Below are 20407 nucleotides of genomic sequence, written 5' to 3' on the forward strand. Positions count from 1 at the left end.
CGAAAACTTTAGAGATCCATTTGACCTCACCTTTGGTTCCAATGCACGAAGTTTTTTTTCCGTGTGGATTTTTTTGATGACGTAGGTCGCTACGGACGTTTTTCATCATCTATTTTCTTGAAAATGGTGTAATTTACGGAAAAAACTCATAGCATACTAGGTAAATTGGTTTAAATTATATCATACGGAGATAAAAACTTCGTGCGTGGGACTTGAAGTTGAGGTCATATGGATCTCTGAAGTTTTCGGATCACGTATCTAAAAACTTGAGGTCGAGCTGCCGAAGGGTTCGGGTCACACATGTGAAGTATTCTGGTACATACCGGAGTGCCTCGATGTCTGACCCGAACTTCGGCAGCTGGACCTCAAGTTTCCGGATGCGTGATCAGAAAACTTCAGAGATCCATATGACCTCAACTTCGGGTCCCATGCACGACTTTTTTTCTCCGTGCATGAGATGATTTAAGATTCAACAAACAATTTCTCTGTAAAATAATTAAATGGCGGCGGAAATTTTGAAATGCCACATGGCGCTTGTGACACTCTGGCCGGAAGGTGACGACATGGTTGATATTTTTTTTCCAGGTTATGCCGGGTCCATGACCGAGTGCAAAAAGGATTCGAAGTGTTCGAGTACTACGCGAACAACCAATGGGAGTTCCGGAACGAGCATGTGCACTACCTGCGGAAAATCCTCAACAAGAGGGAGCGTTTCGAGTATAAAATCGATGGTGAAGACATGGACATCAGGGGTTACTTCATGAACTGCGTCATGGCCGCCCGAATCTTCATTCTCAAGGAGATGCCCGAGTCTCTACCCTCCGCCAAGAGGCACATGAGAATGTGAGTATGGATGTCTTGCAAAGTCAATTCCAGGTATTTTCGTCGCTCAAATCGTGATCAACGTGAAATTTTGACAAGGAAACATGTATCAAAATGCTCAACTATGCACTTTGGCTAGTGGGCTATTCCTACAAATCGATTTCCATTTCAATACACGGAAAACAAGCGATTCCTGTGGGCTGATTATTGTATTGATAGACAAAGCTATAGACAAAGAAGATATAAGGGGTATGGAACAATCCTATAAGTTGAAATGGATGGTCTCTATAGACTAAGGGAGAAAATGATGGACCAACTATGGGATCTCTCGTGAGTTGCCATTTGTTGGTCTATTCCTTACCTCCTTCGGGCATTGTAACCACCTGCTGCTACCAATAGGGCCCCTTCATAACTCTTTTGTCTTCTTTGTCTATAGATTTTTCTATCAATTTCAATGATTTGCCCTCAGGTAAAGCAGCCTGTCTTACTTAAAATCAATAGTTATAATAAATTTAGATGAAGAAATAACAATGAATTAATATGCCAAAATTGTCACCGGCCAAGAATTGGCCCAAGGGTCCGGATAATGCAAGGGGTCCACGGGATAAATATGAAAACTGTCAGGGGCAATAGTGGGGAGGGGGAAACCACAAATGGGAACAGCAAGAAATACCCAGAGATCTGCATAAAAAATATGAACATCTTGGTAGGTCCTCAAAATTTAACTAACTGCTCTTAGGCATATAATAAAATACCTGATTTTGTTATTGGCCGACAACTTGTACAAACTTTCATCGTAATGTTATGATGGAATCCAAACACCATTCTCTAGAAAACCTCTCATTTTCATTGCTGACTCCGGAGATACGTCTCAAACCCATGAAGAATCGTTAGAGTAAATTGAAATTGTCTCCTTTACTCCCTTATACACACAGAGAAATTTCAACACAAAAGTTTGGTTAATACGGGGAGTAAAACACAAAATAACCCTAACCTTCGGTTGACAGTTCCATAAGAAAAATCCAGCCAGTTTTCTTGAGGAACTTTAATAAAAAACGAGTGATCTCGAGTCTTTTTATTATTTTCTGAGCTAAATTCACCGCAAATTGTACCAAAATCAACATAAAATTTGTGCTGGCTTGTTTTTTACTTCCTATATTAACCAAAAGTAACACAAGAAAACACATATTTTGATCAGTTTATTGAATTGACCGTATGTTACATTTTCGTTTCTAGGCTTTACTGGCTGGATTGGCTCACCACACTGATGTTTTACGGATTCATCATGTGGTTTTTCTTCAACAATTCGGAATTTTTCCTGGCGGTTCTGTCCAAGATCAGCAGTATTTTCTTTTCCTCGGCATCTGCTGGAGACCTCACACACGCGAGAGAAGCAGCTAGCGTGAAAGACCTGTAATACTTACTTTCTAGAGTCTAAAACTACATTATAAAAGCTGTGATGGAGTCTATCCTAAAAAGTGGCCGATGAAGAAACTAAATTAAGGCGTCGTTCTGAAAAAAAGTATTGATCAGGCACTCAGGATGTAATCAAACTCTCAAAGGCTGATTTACCTTCATCTGTTGATAATCTCACCCATAATCTGACCCATGACACTCAGTGAAATAAGTTAGTGGGAGAGATCGGACATACATTTTTTTACTAACTCTAGCTTCTTTTGATGTCTGCTTCGTTCTGCAATTCTGCAAATTTTAAAAGGTGCCTCTTAAGGAAAATTTTACGAGAAAAACCAATGGGACCTCGCTATAACTTTAACGTATAGCATAAAAAAGACATAAGCTTTTAAATTTTTCATTCATGCCTGATCTCTTCCACTGACTTCCTTCACTGCGCGACGTAAATTTTATATCGCTTCATTAGCATTTAAACGTTTTTCATGTTTCTTTCAACATCCGAAAACTTGATTCTTTCCTGTGTAAACCTGCTGCTGCTATAGAAAGTGTTGGTAAAAATATCACCAACATTAATATTAGAACAGAAATGTTCAAAACAAAGAATGCTTATAATTTTTCACGGGAAATATTGTAGGGATATAAACCCCGTGGCTGTCCGTCTATGACGCATGTAGTCTCCCCAATTCTTCAACCCTACTCGTCACCTTTCAGGCATTTCAAAACCTTCTTCCCCTTAAAATTTAATCAGGTTTAGACTTACCGCCTCTTCTTCATTCCTAAAGAAAAAATCGGGTGTACATTTAACTTACTAGCATTCCTCCCTTCCCTGTTAAAATGTACCTTTCAAAATTTTTTTCTACGGGTTTTCCTAGGATTTGTCAAGTCAGGTTAGGCTACCTTTCTTTTTTCCTTTCTGGAGACATCTGATGGACACACCCTTTTTATCCTAAGTGTTTGATTTAATTAATGAATGGTTCCTCACTTTACTATCTAATTCAGACTTTGGCTAACTTTCCGAACTAGATGAATTTTGTTGATATTTGAACAAGGTGATGAAAGTCACCGTAACACCAATAATAATAGTAGAAATTAGTTATGAGAATACACAACGTTATGGTGCTATGAATAAAATTCTTCCATAAAACCTTGGCGTTGTGTATTCTCAGAATAAATCCTGCCATTTTCTTGCGTATAAATATTAAAGGTAGTCTATAATTTGCATAAAAAAACAGTTTGAGGAATCAAATGAACTTATATCATTATTCATCTTTAGAAAAACCTTGAATCGTTATTAAATTGTGATGAATCCAACCTAATTGTTTTTCTAAAATCCGAAGAGATACATTCAGAAAAAATATCATTAAAAAAATTCATCGGTCAAAACATTGGGTGACCATTGATGTTTAGATCAACTCTAATTTTGGTCATATTGTGAAAATTTTGGGCTAACACCTACATCTAATCGATTTTTGTAAAATTCGAAAGAATGATGTGCAATAATTTCTATCATCTTTTTGTTTCTATTTTTAGAATAAAATTGTAAATATACCAATATTTTACACGAAAAGTCAAATAAAAAAACTATAGTGCCCGGTGCATCAAGGTGCAATATGTAATGATTTTAAGTCCATCGCTGAATATTTCTACTCTCCTTTTCTGAAAAAGAGCTGGAATATCAATTCCGAATATAGGATGATTTTCAGATAATCAGTCAAATCTATGCTGATGGGTAGGATATAACTCATAGTCCGTCTCTTTTACCCATTTGAATGGTAATTGAGATGGTAACTAATTTATATAGAGATAATTACCTACTTGTGCTTTCCAGGATGTTTGTTATGCGAACGTCTGCATTGTCTTTCCACTAAAACTATAAGGATTTTTAACATCTGTATTGAACAACATATACCTTACTTTGATAAATTATTCGTAAGACGGTGAGAGTAAATTCAACTCTGAAATTGATTGATTGTGTGCGACTCAAATGCACGAGTCCTTCATTAGCGGATCCAGAAAATTGGCAACATTGTTTTTTCCCCATATAAACCTGTGGAAATGTATCGATTCTTGTACAACATGGGTTTAAATGGAAGAAATCCGATGTTGCCGCATTGCTGGATCCGCCTATGGTCCTTATCAATAGTTTAAGAAAACTCAATGGAGTTAAGTCAGTAATTGATTTAGAATCTTTGCTCCCTGATAATTTCTTACATTATTTTGTACATCTAGTATTATTGGTTTAGATACGTATTTTTAGCTCTCAGGATAAATTTTTAGTTTTTAAGTATATTATGCTAGTTTTAGGTCTTGTTTCTCCGAGGCAACTGAATTATCAGAAGTACAATAACTACCGGTGAGAGATAGATACCAAAGCAGTATTTTCACTGAATTAATTCTGGCTACGAATTTTATTTTGTCCTAATATAAAACCAAAGTTAAAATATTATCGCAGTTTGCCGTGCACTGGGTCTATCCGATATGTTTACATATCTTAAAAAGGAACGAAAAACTTTCCTGTTCATTCTACCATGAACACACTTTTAACAGTTAAGATATATTCTTTTCCTCGTATTTTCGATTTTAAAAGTATGAAGATATACTCATTTGTGACAAGCTCAATTAGTTTCACTCTATACTTAGGCTCGAGTTCTACTGATGAAAAATAATTCAAAATTTTGGCAAGAAAGTCAAACACCCCTGAGAAAATCTTGCATAATACCACGTAAATTTGACAGCTTTGCTTTGAAGGCATTCCAAGAAAAGTACTGACAATGAGTTACTGATGCCTAAATGTGATATCAGTGAATCCTCCTGCTGGAGTTCCAGAACTATTTTGATTTTGTTCTGTGTTTATCGAAGCTAAGTAGAAATGATGAACAGCAGCTGGGTGGCGAGCTCACTTCTTTGTATTCATCAATCTCATAGAAAAAAAAGAACGAGGAAAAAAAGATATGTTTATTATATTAATCACTATCATTTTTTACGTCCACATACTTTCTCATCAAAGATGCGAGGACTGCATTTCCATGATAAATCCCATCAGTGGCTGACAAACTATTCTGAATTCTTAGATGGGTACCTAAGTATATTAATTAACTTATTTTGTTGATACATGTTCTACTCAATGTTTATTGTGTTTACTTTCGTCTTCTATGAATCATTTATGTGTATCATATGATTTTTATTTGTTTTTCATAATATAATATTTTAACTCTTTCTGTGTCTTACTGATTATTACTCCTTCACTGGAAAAAAAACACACATTGGATCTGGAGTCCAGACTCTTGAAAACATTGACAAGAAAAAATACTCTTGCTTCAATCAGATTTGAGCTTAAATCAAAAGGAAATCCGCTCAAATTAAGAGGCTTGGTTCTTGATTTAAGCTTAAATCTGATTGAATCAAGAGTATTTTTTCTTGTCAGTGTTTTTAAGAGTCTGGACTCTAGATCCAATGTGTTTTTTTTCCCCAGTGCTCCTTTACTAGACACTGCTCAGTGCTCACACGCGTATCGGAGGAAATCATATGTCTTTCGACGCGTCTAATTTTCTTTGCAAGCAGAATAAATAAACGAAACCAAGAAGATCAGTTGAGGATTTTTCAAAAAGATTCCGATCAAATCAATTCTTGATTTTTTCATCATTTGTTTCGCTTTCAGAGAAAATTGACTGAGTGTAATTGAAACTATTTTCAATGCAGGAGGAGTCATATATGTAATGCAAAATTATTGCTTTGTTTCTTTTAATTATACATATACTAAGCGACTGAGCACTTTATTAAAAATCAAGTATATCGTCTGCTTCAGTTACGCATGTAGTATCTGCTGAAATTGAAGGCAGTCTGGCATATCATATCTAATCCCTAGATACTTGGCTCACGTTCCTGAGCGGACAGCTCTTGGCAGAGGGTTGTTTCCATCATGGAATCCATGAAATACATACTTACTCGACCCTTTATCAAAACTGTGGTATCAGTACCTCACATACGCAGATTTTCCAAAACTAGTTTAAAAAAAGTTCAATCTTGGTACTCTGGTAGTACAGAAAGTATACTATTTCGTAAAATATGATAATTTTTAAAAAATTAAGGCGTGTGCTAAAAAAATTAAAGAAATAAGAGCTCAAGAATTTTATACACTAATCGTGGTCTTACGAAGTGAAAAAAATGATAAATAAATAATTGGGAGAGCAATACACTGGAATTTTACTATTCTCTCTTGAAAAAATTCCAAATGATATTTCCAAATCGGCCCATTGTATCAAGAGTTTTTTTATAGAGGTGTTTTTATTTTTTTCGTAAATTTTGTCAGACACCATGCAAAAATGCAGAAAATGCTGCCAGAACTCCAATTTGATCATTCAAAAGTCTTTGTTGGGCCAAAATTGGTCCATCTTTCATACTTTTAGTATGTGCCATACCATAAAATCTGCTCTTATATGCAGCAACTGTAGCCGTATGTACACACTTACGTTTAATTCAGTCTTGAAATGTTGAAGTTTTGGATTGATGAAGTAAAATCACATTTGAACTCCATTTTGTAATAAGGAGCTAGTGTTTGTGGCTCATCCATAAAATCACCTATCTAAATAACTATGGCAAGTAATGGAACGTAACTTGTTTTTAAGATGAACCAGAAATTGTAGTTCCTCTAGTCTATTTGAAGTAAAATTAAATGCTGGTATAAGATGGTGTCACCTCCTCCCAAAGGGTCATAAAAAGATCTATTAAAATTTCGATCCATCAACAGCATTGTAATAGCCCCCGCAAGAACAGGAAGTGAAATCAATAGTAGAAATACTGTGATTAACACTGACAAAACAAACAATCCCAGATATTCAAAGTTTATACCAAGAGTACGTATGTTAAAAATAGTAACAATAAAATTAACTTAGCCTAAAATTTATTTTACTTATTTCGATTGATAGTAGTCTATTTGAAGTCAAAACTTTCTCATCATTCAATGAAATCGCTCGTTGCTAGTTGAGATCAGATACACAACACGCAGAGGAGTCTCGTGATCTCATAGCAAGAGACATAAATTAAGATCGGTGAAGATTTCAGTTGAGAACCAGTCACGAAGAAGTGGAGGGAACAGGTTGTTGATGGCTTTGAACTAGATCATCTTCTTTGAATGACCCAAATTTAACTTTTCCCGGACGTAAATCTTCGGAAATCGGAAAATCGTGACAAGATTTTAACGTTGCAAAATTTTCATTCACATTTTTTTTTAAAAAATTGAATACTGCTGGATGTTTCCAACTGGAAATATCACTGACTCTCCTTTTCGTTACAAAAAAAATTTATAAAATTTTTGAACAGAAAGTTTTGAGTTGTATCGTAGTAAAAAACTGAAAGATTTGTGTCAGTTTTGAAACTTTTTTGCGCAACTGTGATTTGAAAAATACTGCCTGTCGCGAATGGAGCGGGACGCAAAGTCAGTAATAAGCGATAAATCAATTCACCATCGACGCCAGCTTGAACATGTTCACGGTTTTTTTGAAAAAGGTGGTAAACATTTAAAAAGTTAAAAGGTTAGCAAACTGGCCAAATTATCGTACGACTAACAAAATTTCATTATGTTACGAAAGGAAGAGGCATTATCGAGATCGACTCTTAAAGAGCTAATTTCAATCGAATACTATCATTTTTTGCAAACCTCGCGATGCACGCCCAGCTAAAAATGACTTGCAGAATGCACCAGACCACGCTCTGCGGGATCGAAAGGTGCATCAATCGCACAGGGCACATTGATGCTTGTCTACAAACGATACATAATGAGAAGGAGATGAGCCTTATGTAGTTACATAATCATTTTCATACGTCAAACCCCCTTACATTTAAAACGCAGTGCTTTCGGTTTGTTGAAATTCGAAGCCCACTATCGCCCGGCGCAGTTGAAGCACTTCCAGTGGACTGATTATTGAAACTGATAGATAAAGCGATAGACAAAAGCGACACACTGAAAATAAAGCGATCCTATTGGTGGGGGGTGGTGGTTGCATTGGAAAAAGGAGGTAAGTAATAGACTAACTAACGGCAACCCGCGAGAGACCCTATATGTAGTTAGTCCATTATTTCCCCTTTGTCTATAACAACAACCCGTTCCAACCAATAGGATCGATCCATGTTCTCTATGTCTTCTTTATCTATAGCTTTGTCTATCAATTTCAATAATCCAGCCCGCAGGTTCTCGCATGATACCCAGGCAAGTATTGACGACCAACTTTTCAGAAACTACTTTAAAATTCGACTGATCTAATTTAAATGAATTGAACGAGTCCGCTCGAACGGGGAAATTCCTCCATTTGGAAAAAAAACAATAGTTGTGAGGGAACATTACTATCCTGCTAAAAAAAACAGTATTTTTAACAATATGTGTAAATTGTCACCTGTTTCTTCTACTTACTGCTTTTCTGTGTTGAACTCTTCATAAAAATACTCTGTATGCATTTTACCTACTACAAACATCATGCCCTGATAGTCTCATTGCTACCTGGATCGAGCTTAATAGAAAAACTTAAGTCACATTTTGTTTTCAAAAAAAAAAAAAAAAAAAAAACTAGTCTTGAATAGTTTTGAATTTAACTAGTATTTTCTCCTGTCAAAAATTCGAAGTTGAAAAAAAAAAATTATTTACGTGGATTTTTTTTTATTCAAGCAAAAATCCAATTAAATCAAGAGTGTTTTTTTTTGTCCAAGTTTAAATGTCTAGATTCTCGGTCTAAAAGACTTTTTTCCAGTGAGCAATGAGTCATCAAACGGCAAATACTGTATAGCCGTATAGCATTGTTTTTGGTGCTGATCTCAATGAATTCTTCCATAAAACACTCATAAGGAAATCTCCGTCATACAGTCTCAGATTCGTGATTTGCTCTCGCCAAAAAAGGATGTAATGGGGAGCTGTGGCCGATTCGGCTATTTCATAGTACCTCGTAAAATTTTTGCGACGGAACAGGGAGGTAAGCGTGTGGATCGATTGACGCAGTGAACATATCGTATTACGCTTGGAACAATAAAGCCTTCACGGGGTGAAACAACCAATGGGCATGTCGGTCGAAGAACTATTTTTAGGGTGAAATGTTGCTCCTTATTTTGGATTCTTTTTTACGAGGGGTTTTCCCTTTGTCGTGCTTTGGATGGTTTGCGTCACGTCTCTTAATGGCACACGGTGGATCGATTCAATTAGAGAGGTCGGACTTAAAATTTTTTACTACAATTGCAAATTCTGATGTTTATTTCGCACGTATTTAAAGTTTCAAGGAGTGAATTTGGAAGAAAATTTACACGAGGAAACAATTGGAACCACTTTAAGAATCTCAAAGTTTGGTATAAACGGAGCTATGAGCTTTTAAAGTTTCCAAATCTTGTCGACCTCTCCCATCGACTCGATCCACTGTGTGGCGCTAAGTAAAACAAACCCACAGGCCGGACTTTATTACTGGAACCCACTCATTCAATAGAAATTAGCGTGTATGTTTTTCACTGGCGCGACGCAGGCAGCCTCTTAAAAGTGGAGTGATCGGTGCGCCCTGTTTTCATGCCAGTACGATACGAGGCAGGTTGATACTATCTGCTGTGTAACATACGTATGCAGCAGGGAAATGTTACTTAAATTAAACTATGTAATAGTGTTAGGAAAACTGTTTATGAAGGTAAGTGGAACATGATACCACCATACCACAGTTCAGAGCAGGCATGTAGCCAGAGGGGGGGGGGGGGGGGGGGGGCTTGAGGGGCTTCTGTCGAGCGTTGCGATTGGCACGTTCACTAAACACATTGCTCCGATATTTGGCAAATTTTTTTGGCGTGGTGCATAACCCGAAGCTCATCAGCACATCAGTTGACAAAGAGGCCAACAAAAAAGTACTCAACAGCCAAAAATGGCACATGACTGTTGCTACCATTCAATTTATTGTCCATGAGGAAACGATGAATTCCTGTCGTCAAGAGGTCAGTGGAAGGTCTCTATTTGTCTCTAAGAAAAATACACTACTAGTTTTCTCCAAACATTCAGACAGAATCAATGAACAAGCCGTGAACCTAACGGCAAGTGCCGTTCACTCGGGGTCCGCGCCTTCAAAATCGCCTCGTAGGCAACAAGGGAAGCACAAATAGTTATCGTTTTGGAAAACATACATTTATATGTCCTATGACTGTACCAAAAAATGATGTGCGAGTATATTGGTCGACATCGGTCAGTTGACGTTCGCCTACATTTTTAACGTATAGGCAACCCATCTGTCAAGAAGTACAATTAAAGCAAAGAAAATATCTATTTAAAATCCTTATAGGTATACCGTTCCATAAACTTTGATCCTCTGCTATATTCGCGACTAAATTTTTAACAATTTTCGGGAAGCTTTAGCATGGCCTCCAACACCTCCTCTTCATGGGGTGTCTTAAGTCAATCTTGCACAAAGTAAGTACCTACATAAATTCATAAATCTGGCAATGCTTGTAAAACTGAGGGTAAAAAAAAAAAAAAAAAACTATGGTATGGTGTCTTGATAGGTGGTTATCATCTTTTTGGGGGATATATATTTCTGTCGATACTATTTTAAAGTTAGGTACTAGGCACCTAGACATGTCTAGTCCTTTGGTGCTTCACAATCTGCATCCAGCTGCCGATACGTAAAATCTAATAGGTTTTAGCTGTAGTGCGGTGAGTGGCGGGGAAAAATAGATTTGACTGAAAGATGGTCAAAGACTCATTAATTTTGGAATTTAATTTGAATGATCATGCAGCCTTAAATGCTTTCAGTCTTTTTGGCCTGTTGGTCATCAGATCAATTCTTCTGTTACCTATCCTTCTCAAGCGATAAGCGTCTAGGCTACAAGGCTTTGATGATTATTTATTCCATCCTGCTATCAATCCTAGAGGAATAGGTAGATACGAATTTAAAACACCCAAGGCATGAAATTAACCATTTGTAAGGCATGATCGTTGCAGGAAAGTAAAAATTTGGCCGGCCCCTGGCAGACACTACCTACCCCGCGGATTAGACTCTAAATTTGACGGAGACCCTCCATGGGCAGTCTTACTTTTAGGCAAGAAGTGTTTTATCCTTCAGCCATGAAAACCCTCTTCAAGGTAACTTGGAATATAAATAAACTGACAAGACACTGAGATTAAAAGACATTTAGAGTAGGTAGGTACTGAGATAGACCACAACATGCCAAGTGAATCACTGACAATAAATCAGCGATTAACTGAAGAAGGAACCAAAATGGAAGGTTCGAAGCCTCCTGGAATTTCAGAGCCTAATTAATTTCGAACAGTATCCACAGTGCTAGTGAAACTGCGTAAGGGTGAGCATAATCTAATAGTTAGAACTTACAGATACAGATACTTAGAGAAGTGCACATTGAGGTGTTGATTGAAATGAGGGGACAGAAAGTTGAACATTCTTCGGAGGGATGCTGTTGCAGACAAATGAAAACGCAATTCGCACGTAAGCACAAAATTAAGAATCTCAAGCAACTTTAATTGCTTTAAATAATCATTTACAACATACACAAGAAGATAGAGAGCCACGTTTGCTTACGGTTATTGCGTCATTGGCCCAGATATTCCAGACCAAATTCACATCAAAGATCAAAATCTGACATCGGTTGTCAAACTTCGGCTCCTAATGTAAACAAACAAACGGCGACCTTAGTCCGCGAACATAAACAAAGCGGATCTCGTCGAGATGTTCCACACTAATTTTCTCAGCGTTATCGTTTCTTCACCTCGACAAAAGAACTTTCGTCCCACATCTATCCATTTCGTTAAATCAGATATCAATTACCGCGTTGATCTGTTCATTGTGGTTTCAAGTGAAATTGCAGTGAGATACTCCGGACTCCTAACGTAAACAAAGCGGCCTGCACCTGGTCGAGATGTTCCGGACTCATTTCTTCATTTACGTTTCTTTTCTTCATCTCGACCAAAGAAGTTTCTGCGCGTCTAAAAGCAACATTTTCCGGTTCCATTGTTAGAGAAGAAACAAGTCATTTTGTAGTAAGTTAGGATAATATTTGTGTTGATTGAGTGGCATGAGCATTGGACTACCTGGCACCTGGCTGCGCCTTGCCATGAGCATTGGACTACCACTACCTGGCTGCGCCTTGCATGGTAGCCTCTATCTCAAGATGATGGGGCGAAAAAACTTATTGGTTGATGTGCAAATCTGAATCCTAAATCTCTAGTAACGGTAGTTGTGAAAACCAGATGGATGTACAATGATAGGTACCTTGCTCCTCACTTACTTTCTTATGGATGTTCTCTGGTCTCTCCAAGGTTCTGGTTTTGCGCTGCGTTGAAGCCAATGCTTCAAGTGTAGCTATAACAACCAGACTTCGGAGATACCAATTAACAATCCTAGCAGTCACCAAATTCTCCAGCAAACCGCATAGTTGTCTATTAGCAGCTGAAGAAGCTATGGAAACCGTATTTAACTATTACAACAAAATTTTTTCCATCGGAACTCAGACAGTAAGTATGAGGGGGAACTATCACCTTTAAGGCATGTTTCTCCATGAATTTTCTTGTTGTTTGGCATTAAACTAAGTAGAACTCAAGGAAAATGAAGCAAGACTTTACATATAACCATGTGAGGTTCATCTGCTAAAAAAATAGAATAAGGTCTAAAATTCCTAATGAACATCACCAAGATGGTTCTGCCACCAGCAGCTCATTTTTTAAGGCACGGATCAAATACTGTGGTTATCTATTATTCTCACGGTGCCCATCAAATTATAGGTAAGAAACCTTGTCCTGTAATAATAATGGCATGGAATGGTGGGCTCTAATTGGTAACTTGACCATCCCCAATAAGTTATCGAAAGAATTTACTTCTTAAAAGATCCTCTGTGAATAAAGCCAAGTAAATATGCAGATAAAAGTCCCGTGTGATGTGTGAAGTGTATTCAAAGGGAAGGGATGAAATGTTCAAAAGGTAACGTCCAAACTTGCAAAGTTGTAGAGGCTCTAGGCACAAATTGGACAAGGTGCCGCTAAGAAATGACTAAATGAATTTTTTATTGTTATTAATTACCAAGGTTAATTACGGAAAAGAGAGAAAGAGAAGAAGAGAATCAGGCCGAATGCCATTTGAAAAGTGTAAGTGGCAAGTGGGGCTGGGGCTGGCAAGGTGGGCTGGGGGTGGTGTTAGAGTACCTGTATAGGGAGAGTAGCGACAGATCTGAAACTCCGAGAGTCCATCAGGCCTTCACCGATGCCTCCGCGAATAAAGTTAGGGCCCAAAAGAGCAGCCAACCTATGAATTTCGAATGTCCAGAGCGATTTACAAATACAATTGTTACGAACCGTCGTTTAGAAAGCATGTATTTGGTTTACTTTTTGCATAAATTTACTTATTTTTGCGAAAGAACGCTCATTTATGTTCATTCTTAGCCATCTTGGTTAGAATTGAAAGCTGTAGGCTGGCAGTGAAATTTTGTGTGTTAGAAGTTGCTCAGGAGGGTGGCTGCACTTTTGGGCCCTAAGCCCTCCATGAACCGATCTGTCGCTACTCTCCCTATACAGGTACTCTAGGTGGTGTAGGAGCCGAACCATCTTCGAGATCACGGGCGGCGAGCGGCAACCTCATTGGCTACGAAGATTGCCGAGCACGGCCGAAGGCCTACTCGCCGCTTGGTAGGTGTTGACGGCGGTTTGACAAACAGCAGTTTTTGGTGAAATGTGGTCCGGAATATCTGGGCCAATCTGTTCACTCTTTGCTTACGACCTGTTATCAAAATAACGCAAACGTAAACAAATTGAAACGTCGTCTCTCATTGGTTCCCGCCAATTCCGCTCAGCTGAGCGCGCCAATATACAAATTGACGCGCCACTTTTCAAATAAGCGGGGAGTCCACTAGTCGAGCGCAAATTGAATATCCACCCGTGCAAAGCTTTCTTCGCGGTTGTTTTAGGTCGGGCGACGTCAGGGATTGCAGGGATGAATAGGGAATCGACCCCAAGGAATCCGAATTTAATGGTCCCCCTCCCCTCCCAGCCCCCCTGGGGGGAGTGGGAGGGGGGGGGGGGTAAAGAGGATCATGATACAATAAGTCGGAGTTCCAGACCGAATTTTGATTCATTGCATCAGACTTGAAAAATACGGCAGATTTCACGTTTAATCGACACCTAATTAAACAATCATTTCACCCTATGCTCAAAATTAATCCCCTGAAGAGGGGGGGGGGGGGGCGGTGCTCCCTCCAAAAATTTCTCCTTGGTGACAAAATTGACGTAGATTCTCCGGGAAAATATGGTACCCTACGTAATCAATGCTAGGAAATCAGAATTTCATGGTCCCGAAGCCCCTATATCCCTTCTCGGGATGGGAGGGTGGGGGGGGGGGGTCAAACGGAGGAAAGGCTAATTTTTGGAATTTCAGGCGTCAATTTAAAGTGTAATTTTCCATATTTTTTCAAGTCTGACGCAATAAATAACAATTCTGGACCCAGCCCCGTTTTTTTCCCCGACGTCCGATCATGATCCCCTTTTTAGCCCTTAAGGGGGGCGGGAGGGGGTGTAGAGGGAGTACGCCTCTGACTCCATATCCTGAAACTCTTAGCGCTTTGGGCGTTATGGGTTACGCGATATTATTATGATTTTGCATTACACTTAGAATAAAATAAATATATCCTTTTGTTCATTGTCCTCTGATATTTGAAACATTGTTGGGTTAACAAAAGATGGAATATCACTGAAAAAAGTACGGTAGATTATACCATACTCTGATACAGTGATATGAGTATGGTAATAAAAACCAGACTTTATGGTAGCATTAACGATATTAGTTATAAAAACTGAAATATAGCGATATTAGCGATATCACTGAAAAAATACGGTATATTTTACCATACTCTGACACAGTGATATGAGTATGGTAATAAAAACCAGACTTTATGGTAGCATTAACGTCATTAGCGATATTATGATAAGTATTCTCAGAGTTCTTGTCAACACTACTATAATTCTGGTTACTCTCACTACTCAGTATCACTGTGTAAAAAATCAAGTAGACTTATAGTTGATGTTACCATAATTTTCTTTCCGTGATCGATGGCTAATAAGGGACAATACCACCTATCCTATCTGCAAACTAATGGTTTTGCAAGACAGAGAAGAAACATCGCCTTTTTTTACTTTTTCGATTAGATTTGCGAATTTTTATAAATTACAGCGTTTTTACAACTCCCCCATGCGGAATTTGAAAAAGCTAAAAACATCAGCTTGCGTATTTACTACTGAAGAATTTGGCAGGGTCGTTGACTCAATTTCGTCAAAATTGTCAGTTTCGTGGTATTGATTCTTAGCCCTCGATGTAATGATTTGTCCTCTACTGAACCGTTGAATTACCTTCCTTAACCCTCTCCGGCTTGACATAATTTTGGATCTCAAATTCTAAGAGACACCAATCAATTTCGTATTTTTCATATAAAACGTACACACTGGAAAAAAAACACATTGGATCTAGAGTCCAGACTCTTGAGAACATTGACAAGAAAAAGGACTCTTGATTCAATCAGATTTAAGCTCAAATCAAAAGGAAATCCGCTCAAATTAAGAGGCTTGGTTCTTGATTTAAGCTTAAATCTGATTGAATCAAGAGTATTTTTTCTTGTTGATGTTCTTAAGAGTCTGGACTCTAGATCCAATGTGTTTTTTTTTTTTTTTTCAAGTGCAATAGCAGTTTTTTTCAAAATTTTAAATTTTAGGAAATCATTTATTCAAAAAGAGAAAAAGCTGGTGAAAATTTGCGAAATCATGCCACAGAGGAATGATTCAAGTTTTAAAAAACCCCAAAAATGTTGTTACGAATTCGTAACGCTATGTCATAGAGGGTTAAAACGCAACAGACCTCTAAGAGAGCAAGACTATAGAATCCTATCATAAAACGGCGGTGCATAACAAACCTGCCTTGGCATAAATTGGCTCAAATCAAGCACTTATGGGATCGCACTTAACCTCCATCTCTTTATCGGATCGTTTCAAATATTGTGTTTTGAAGAAAAAGACACTTTATTCCCAAAACTTGTTCGACGGGAAAATGTTGCGCCCTACTAATTACCGCTTCACTCGTGACATTGAGTACCATCTACCAATTTAATTGGGCCCTCGCCGCACAGTGGATCGAGTCAATACGAGAGGTCGAACATGAAATTTTTGACTAAAACTGCAATTTTTGATGTTTATTTCGTCACATTATAAATTGCAAGGGTTGCTTTCGGAAGAAAATTTTACGAGAAAACCAATGGAATCATTTTTAGAACCTCTAAGCTCTGTATAAATGGAATTATGAGCGTATAAAGTTTCCACCGATCTCTCTTGTTGACTCGATCCACCGTGCGCCGAAGCGCTTCTCACTCGCGAGGCGTAGACAAGCTGACAATTAAGAAACAATTTTATCTCATTTCATGCACCAGGAGATATAACGATGAGAAAAAAATTGGGATTTCAGCGCTAAGTGAAGTTCAGCGCGGAGGTCACTGAGGCTTGGTGCAGCTGAACAGAGAAAATAAGCATCATGAGTCAACTTAGAATTATGTTGGCCTGCGCCTACAGGTCCCATTCTTTCAGGTTTTCTTCTGAATTTTTTTTTGTATCCTTATACACTGGAAAAAAAGACATTGGATCTACAGTCCAGACTCTTGAAAACATTGAAAAGAAAAAAGACTCTTGATTCAATCAGATTTAAGCTTAAATCAAAAGGAAATCCGCTCAAATTAAGAGGCTTGGTTCTTGATTTAAGCTTAAATCTGATTGAATCAAGAGTATTTTTTTGTCGATGTTTTTAAGAGTCTGGGCTCTAGATCCAATGTGTTTTTTTCCAGTGTAACTTTAAAATGCTACTATAAAAATGAATAGTCTATGGTATTAACCTATTTATCAAAACAAATTTTTGGAAACACCAAGGTATCAACAATCTCAAATAGTGCTTCACTTGCGACGTTTTGCAAGTGGAAAACGGAGTGTAAAACATGGAAAGACGGCCTCACGACATTTTAATAATATGAGCCGCATGGTTTTGGATTTTAAAATCTATGTTTCTCTGCATCATTCAATTCAACGACGAAACTACAAACACGCGGATTGTGTTAGCGGTTTTTTAATATCTGCGATCTAATTTTATTTTATCAAGGACACAAACCGCGGGTTTTTTTTTTTTAATTTCACAGAATATTACTAGGAGCGGAAGCGACCCCGTCAAGCCTATAGAGATCTCCAACAACGAGAATGGGAGCCGCTACTGTATCTTACACGACCGTTCAACTTTTGCGTTATTTTGAGACATTATATTTCACACAGAGAGGAGATATCAGAAAAGTTTCCTGGAGATGACTTTGAGTCGTATTTTTCAGGTATTCTTCTATAGCGCTGCAAACCGAGATACTCGTATATGTACACAGTTACACAAATACTCGGAACTAATTGTAAGTTGATACGGGAAAATTACAGTCAAATAATAGAGTATATTTACCCATATTAAAAAAAGTCACTCTGTCAAATGAATCCGTCTGACTGCGATTGTGTATGAACTACTTGAAGAAAATATTTGACCCAGTTCCCATATTTACTTAGTTCACTTTTTTTTAACACTATACTTTTTTGCAGTTTCACCACAAAAATGTGGTTCATCATGATCATGCAATTTACACTTCAATTGAGAGCCTTGGGGGTCAAGGCAACATTGGTGCAGTTTTTGCTATTTCAAGAAATATGTGTTGTGAAGTTTCAAAATTACACGAAACCTTATGGCGGAAAGAAAACTCAAACTCTCTTTCCGATGCTTGTAAAAATGAGATTTTATTAGTGACTTTTTAATAGAATATAATTTAAGACTAGTTTTAGTTAATGGCATGTACTTTAGGACAGATTAAAGGCACAAGTTGACATGGATGCGCCATCTTCAATGAGTTTTGTCAATTTAAGCAATTTTAAGTTTCCAAGTTGGTGTGGTTTCATTTTTACTGATTCAATGGGCCTGTTCCAAACTTCAGCCAAAGCAAAATTAAGATACGTCTCTAAAGCTACGATGAGCGTATCGGAAAAGTCTGAAATGCACTCCTAATTTTACAATCTGTATCAGAGATATGCGTTTTTTTAAGCCTTCTGCATCAACATCGATACTACGACACAGGTGAACATTTCGCAAGAGGAGTCGTTCTATCCAATTCTCGCATACTATCAGCCCATCAACTCATCATCGAGAATGGGGCCCATGCCTAAAGGCGGATCTAGCAATTTGCAACACCAGATTTCCTCTATTTAAACCTACGCTAAATAATCTATTTTTGTTGGAGCACCTGGCCCCTCCAAGAATCGATACATTTCCATAGGTTTAAATGGCGAAAAAAGATGTTGCCAATTTGCTGGGTCCGCCAATGCCAATGCCATCATGTTATAGATGTTTCCAAAAGTTTTCATTCTAAAATAAATCCTTTCCTCTACTATTCCCGATCAGTTTATACTGAAAATGGAGAATTAGTAAGAGAGAGAGAGAGAGGTTATATACTCACGTATGTCTCTTACTTTGGTCAGGACGGGACCGTCACACAGTGGATCGAGTCAGCAAGAAAGGTCGGATAAAATGTGGAAACTTTAAACGCTCATAACTCCGTTTATACAAAATGTTCAGGTTTTAAAAGTGGTTCCAATGGTTTTCTAGGGAAATTTTCTAGTAGAGACATCCCCTGGAATTTAGAATGTGACAAAACTAACATCAAAATTCGCAGTTTTTGTCAAAAATTTCATATCCGACCTCTCTAATTGACTCGATTCACTGTATTTTGCCAACAAGGTCTCACATATACAATGTCATTTTAATTCATTTCTGGAGTACTAACAGGATTTTGGAAGAACAAAAAAAAATCACGAAGGAAATCACACAACGGAACATGGATCTTTTAAGTTCTAAAATTGGTTCCGTTGGTTTCCTCGTGAAATTGTCTTCAAAGAGCACCCCTTAAAGTTTGAAATGTGACGACATAAACATATAATATTGCAGTTTTAGTCAAAAATTTTATGTCCGACCTCTCTAATTGACTCGATTCACTGTATTTTGCCAGAAGGTCTCACATAACTAATTCTCGACATGTATTCAGTCACATAACAGTCTTTTAATTCTTCGGAGTACTCGGTTTTGGAAGAACAAAAAAATCACGAAGGAAATCACACAAGGAACATGGATCTTTTAAGTTCTAAAATTGGTTCCGTTGGTTTCCTCGTGAAATTGTCTTCAAAGAGCACCCCTTAAAGTTTGAAATGTGACGACATAAACATATAATATTGCAGTTTTAGTCAAAAATTTTATGTCCGACCTCTCTAATTGACTCGATCCACTGTATTTTGCCGACGGAGTCCTCCATATACAATGTCATTTTAATTCATTTCTGGAGTACTAACAGGATTTTGGAAGAACAAAAAAAAAGAAAAGAAAAGAAAGAAAGAAAGAAAAAAAAATCAGGAAGGAACATGGATCCTTGAAGTTCTAAAATTGGTTCCGTTGGTTTCCTCGTGAAATTTTCCTCAAGGAGCACCCCTTAAAATTTAAAATGTGGCGACATAAACATATAATTTTGCAGTTTTTGTTAATAAGTTCATGTTCGACCTCTTTGATTGACTCGATCCACTGTATTTTGCCGACGGAGTCCTCCATATACAATGTCATTTTAATTCATTTCTGGAGTACTAACAGGATTTTGGAAGAACAAAAAAAAAGAAAAGAAAAGAAAGAAAGAAAGAAAAAAAAATCAGGAAGGAACATGGATCCTTGAAGTTCTAAAATTGGTTCCGTTGGTTTCCTCGTGAAATTTTCCTCAAGGAGCACCCCTTAAAATTTAAAATGTGGCGACATAAACATATAATTTTGCAGTTTTTGTTAATAAGTTCATGTCCGACCTCTTTGATTGACTCGATCCACTGTGCGTCAACGCTGAGTGCGAATGACCGGAGTGGGTGGAGGGGAGGGGGAGCGGGGGCGGGTCGTAGTGGGAGGGGAACCGCCACCTTGACCCAGTACCCGGCGACACCCCGCGACAAAGTAGTTGACGGTCGACTCACCTAGAATTCAAATCAGTCACCCTGATTAGATTTTTATGTAATCTAATTAGGGAGCGCTGTGCGAGCACCCGGGTGAGAGTGGCGTATCACACGTAACCGGGGAAATGTTTTGGA

At 37.9% G+C, this 20407-nt stretch overlaps 1 protein-coding gene across 1 annotated transcript in view; it reads left to right on the forward strand.

Annotated features, from left to right (window-relative positions):
- Nucleotides 1–5451, forward strand: part of LOC109042340 (putative fatty acyl-CoA reductase CG5065) — a 68621-nt gene extending 63170 nt beyond the window's left edge. The window contains 2 exon segments of the mRNA XM_019059024.2: nucleotides 586–843; nucleotides 2059–5451. Of these exon segments, the coding sequence (XP_018914569.2) occupies nucleotides 586–843; nucleotides 2059–2239 (439 nt within the window). The 3' untranslated portion in view covers nucleotides 2240–5451.
- The last annotated feature ends 14956 nt before the right edge of the window (nucleotides 5452–20407 follow it).

The sequence above is a fragment of the Bemisia tabaci genome, unplaced genomic scaffold (assembly GCF_918797505.1).
Source record: "Bemisia tabaci unplaced genomic scaffold, PGI_BMITA_v3".
In the NCBI taxonomy this organism is placed as follows: domain Eukaryota; kingdom Metazoa; phylum Arthropoda; class Insecta; order Hemiptera; family Aleyrodidae; genus Bemisia; species Bemisia tabaci.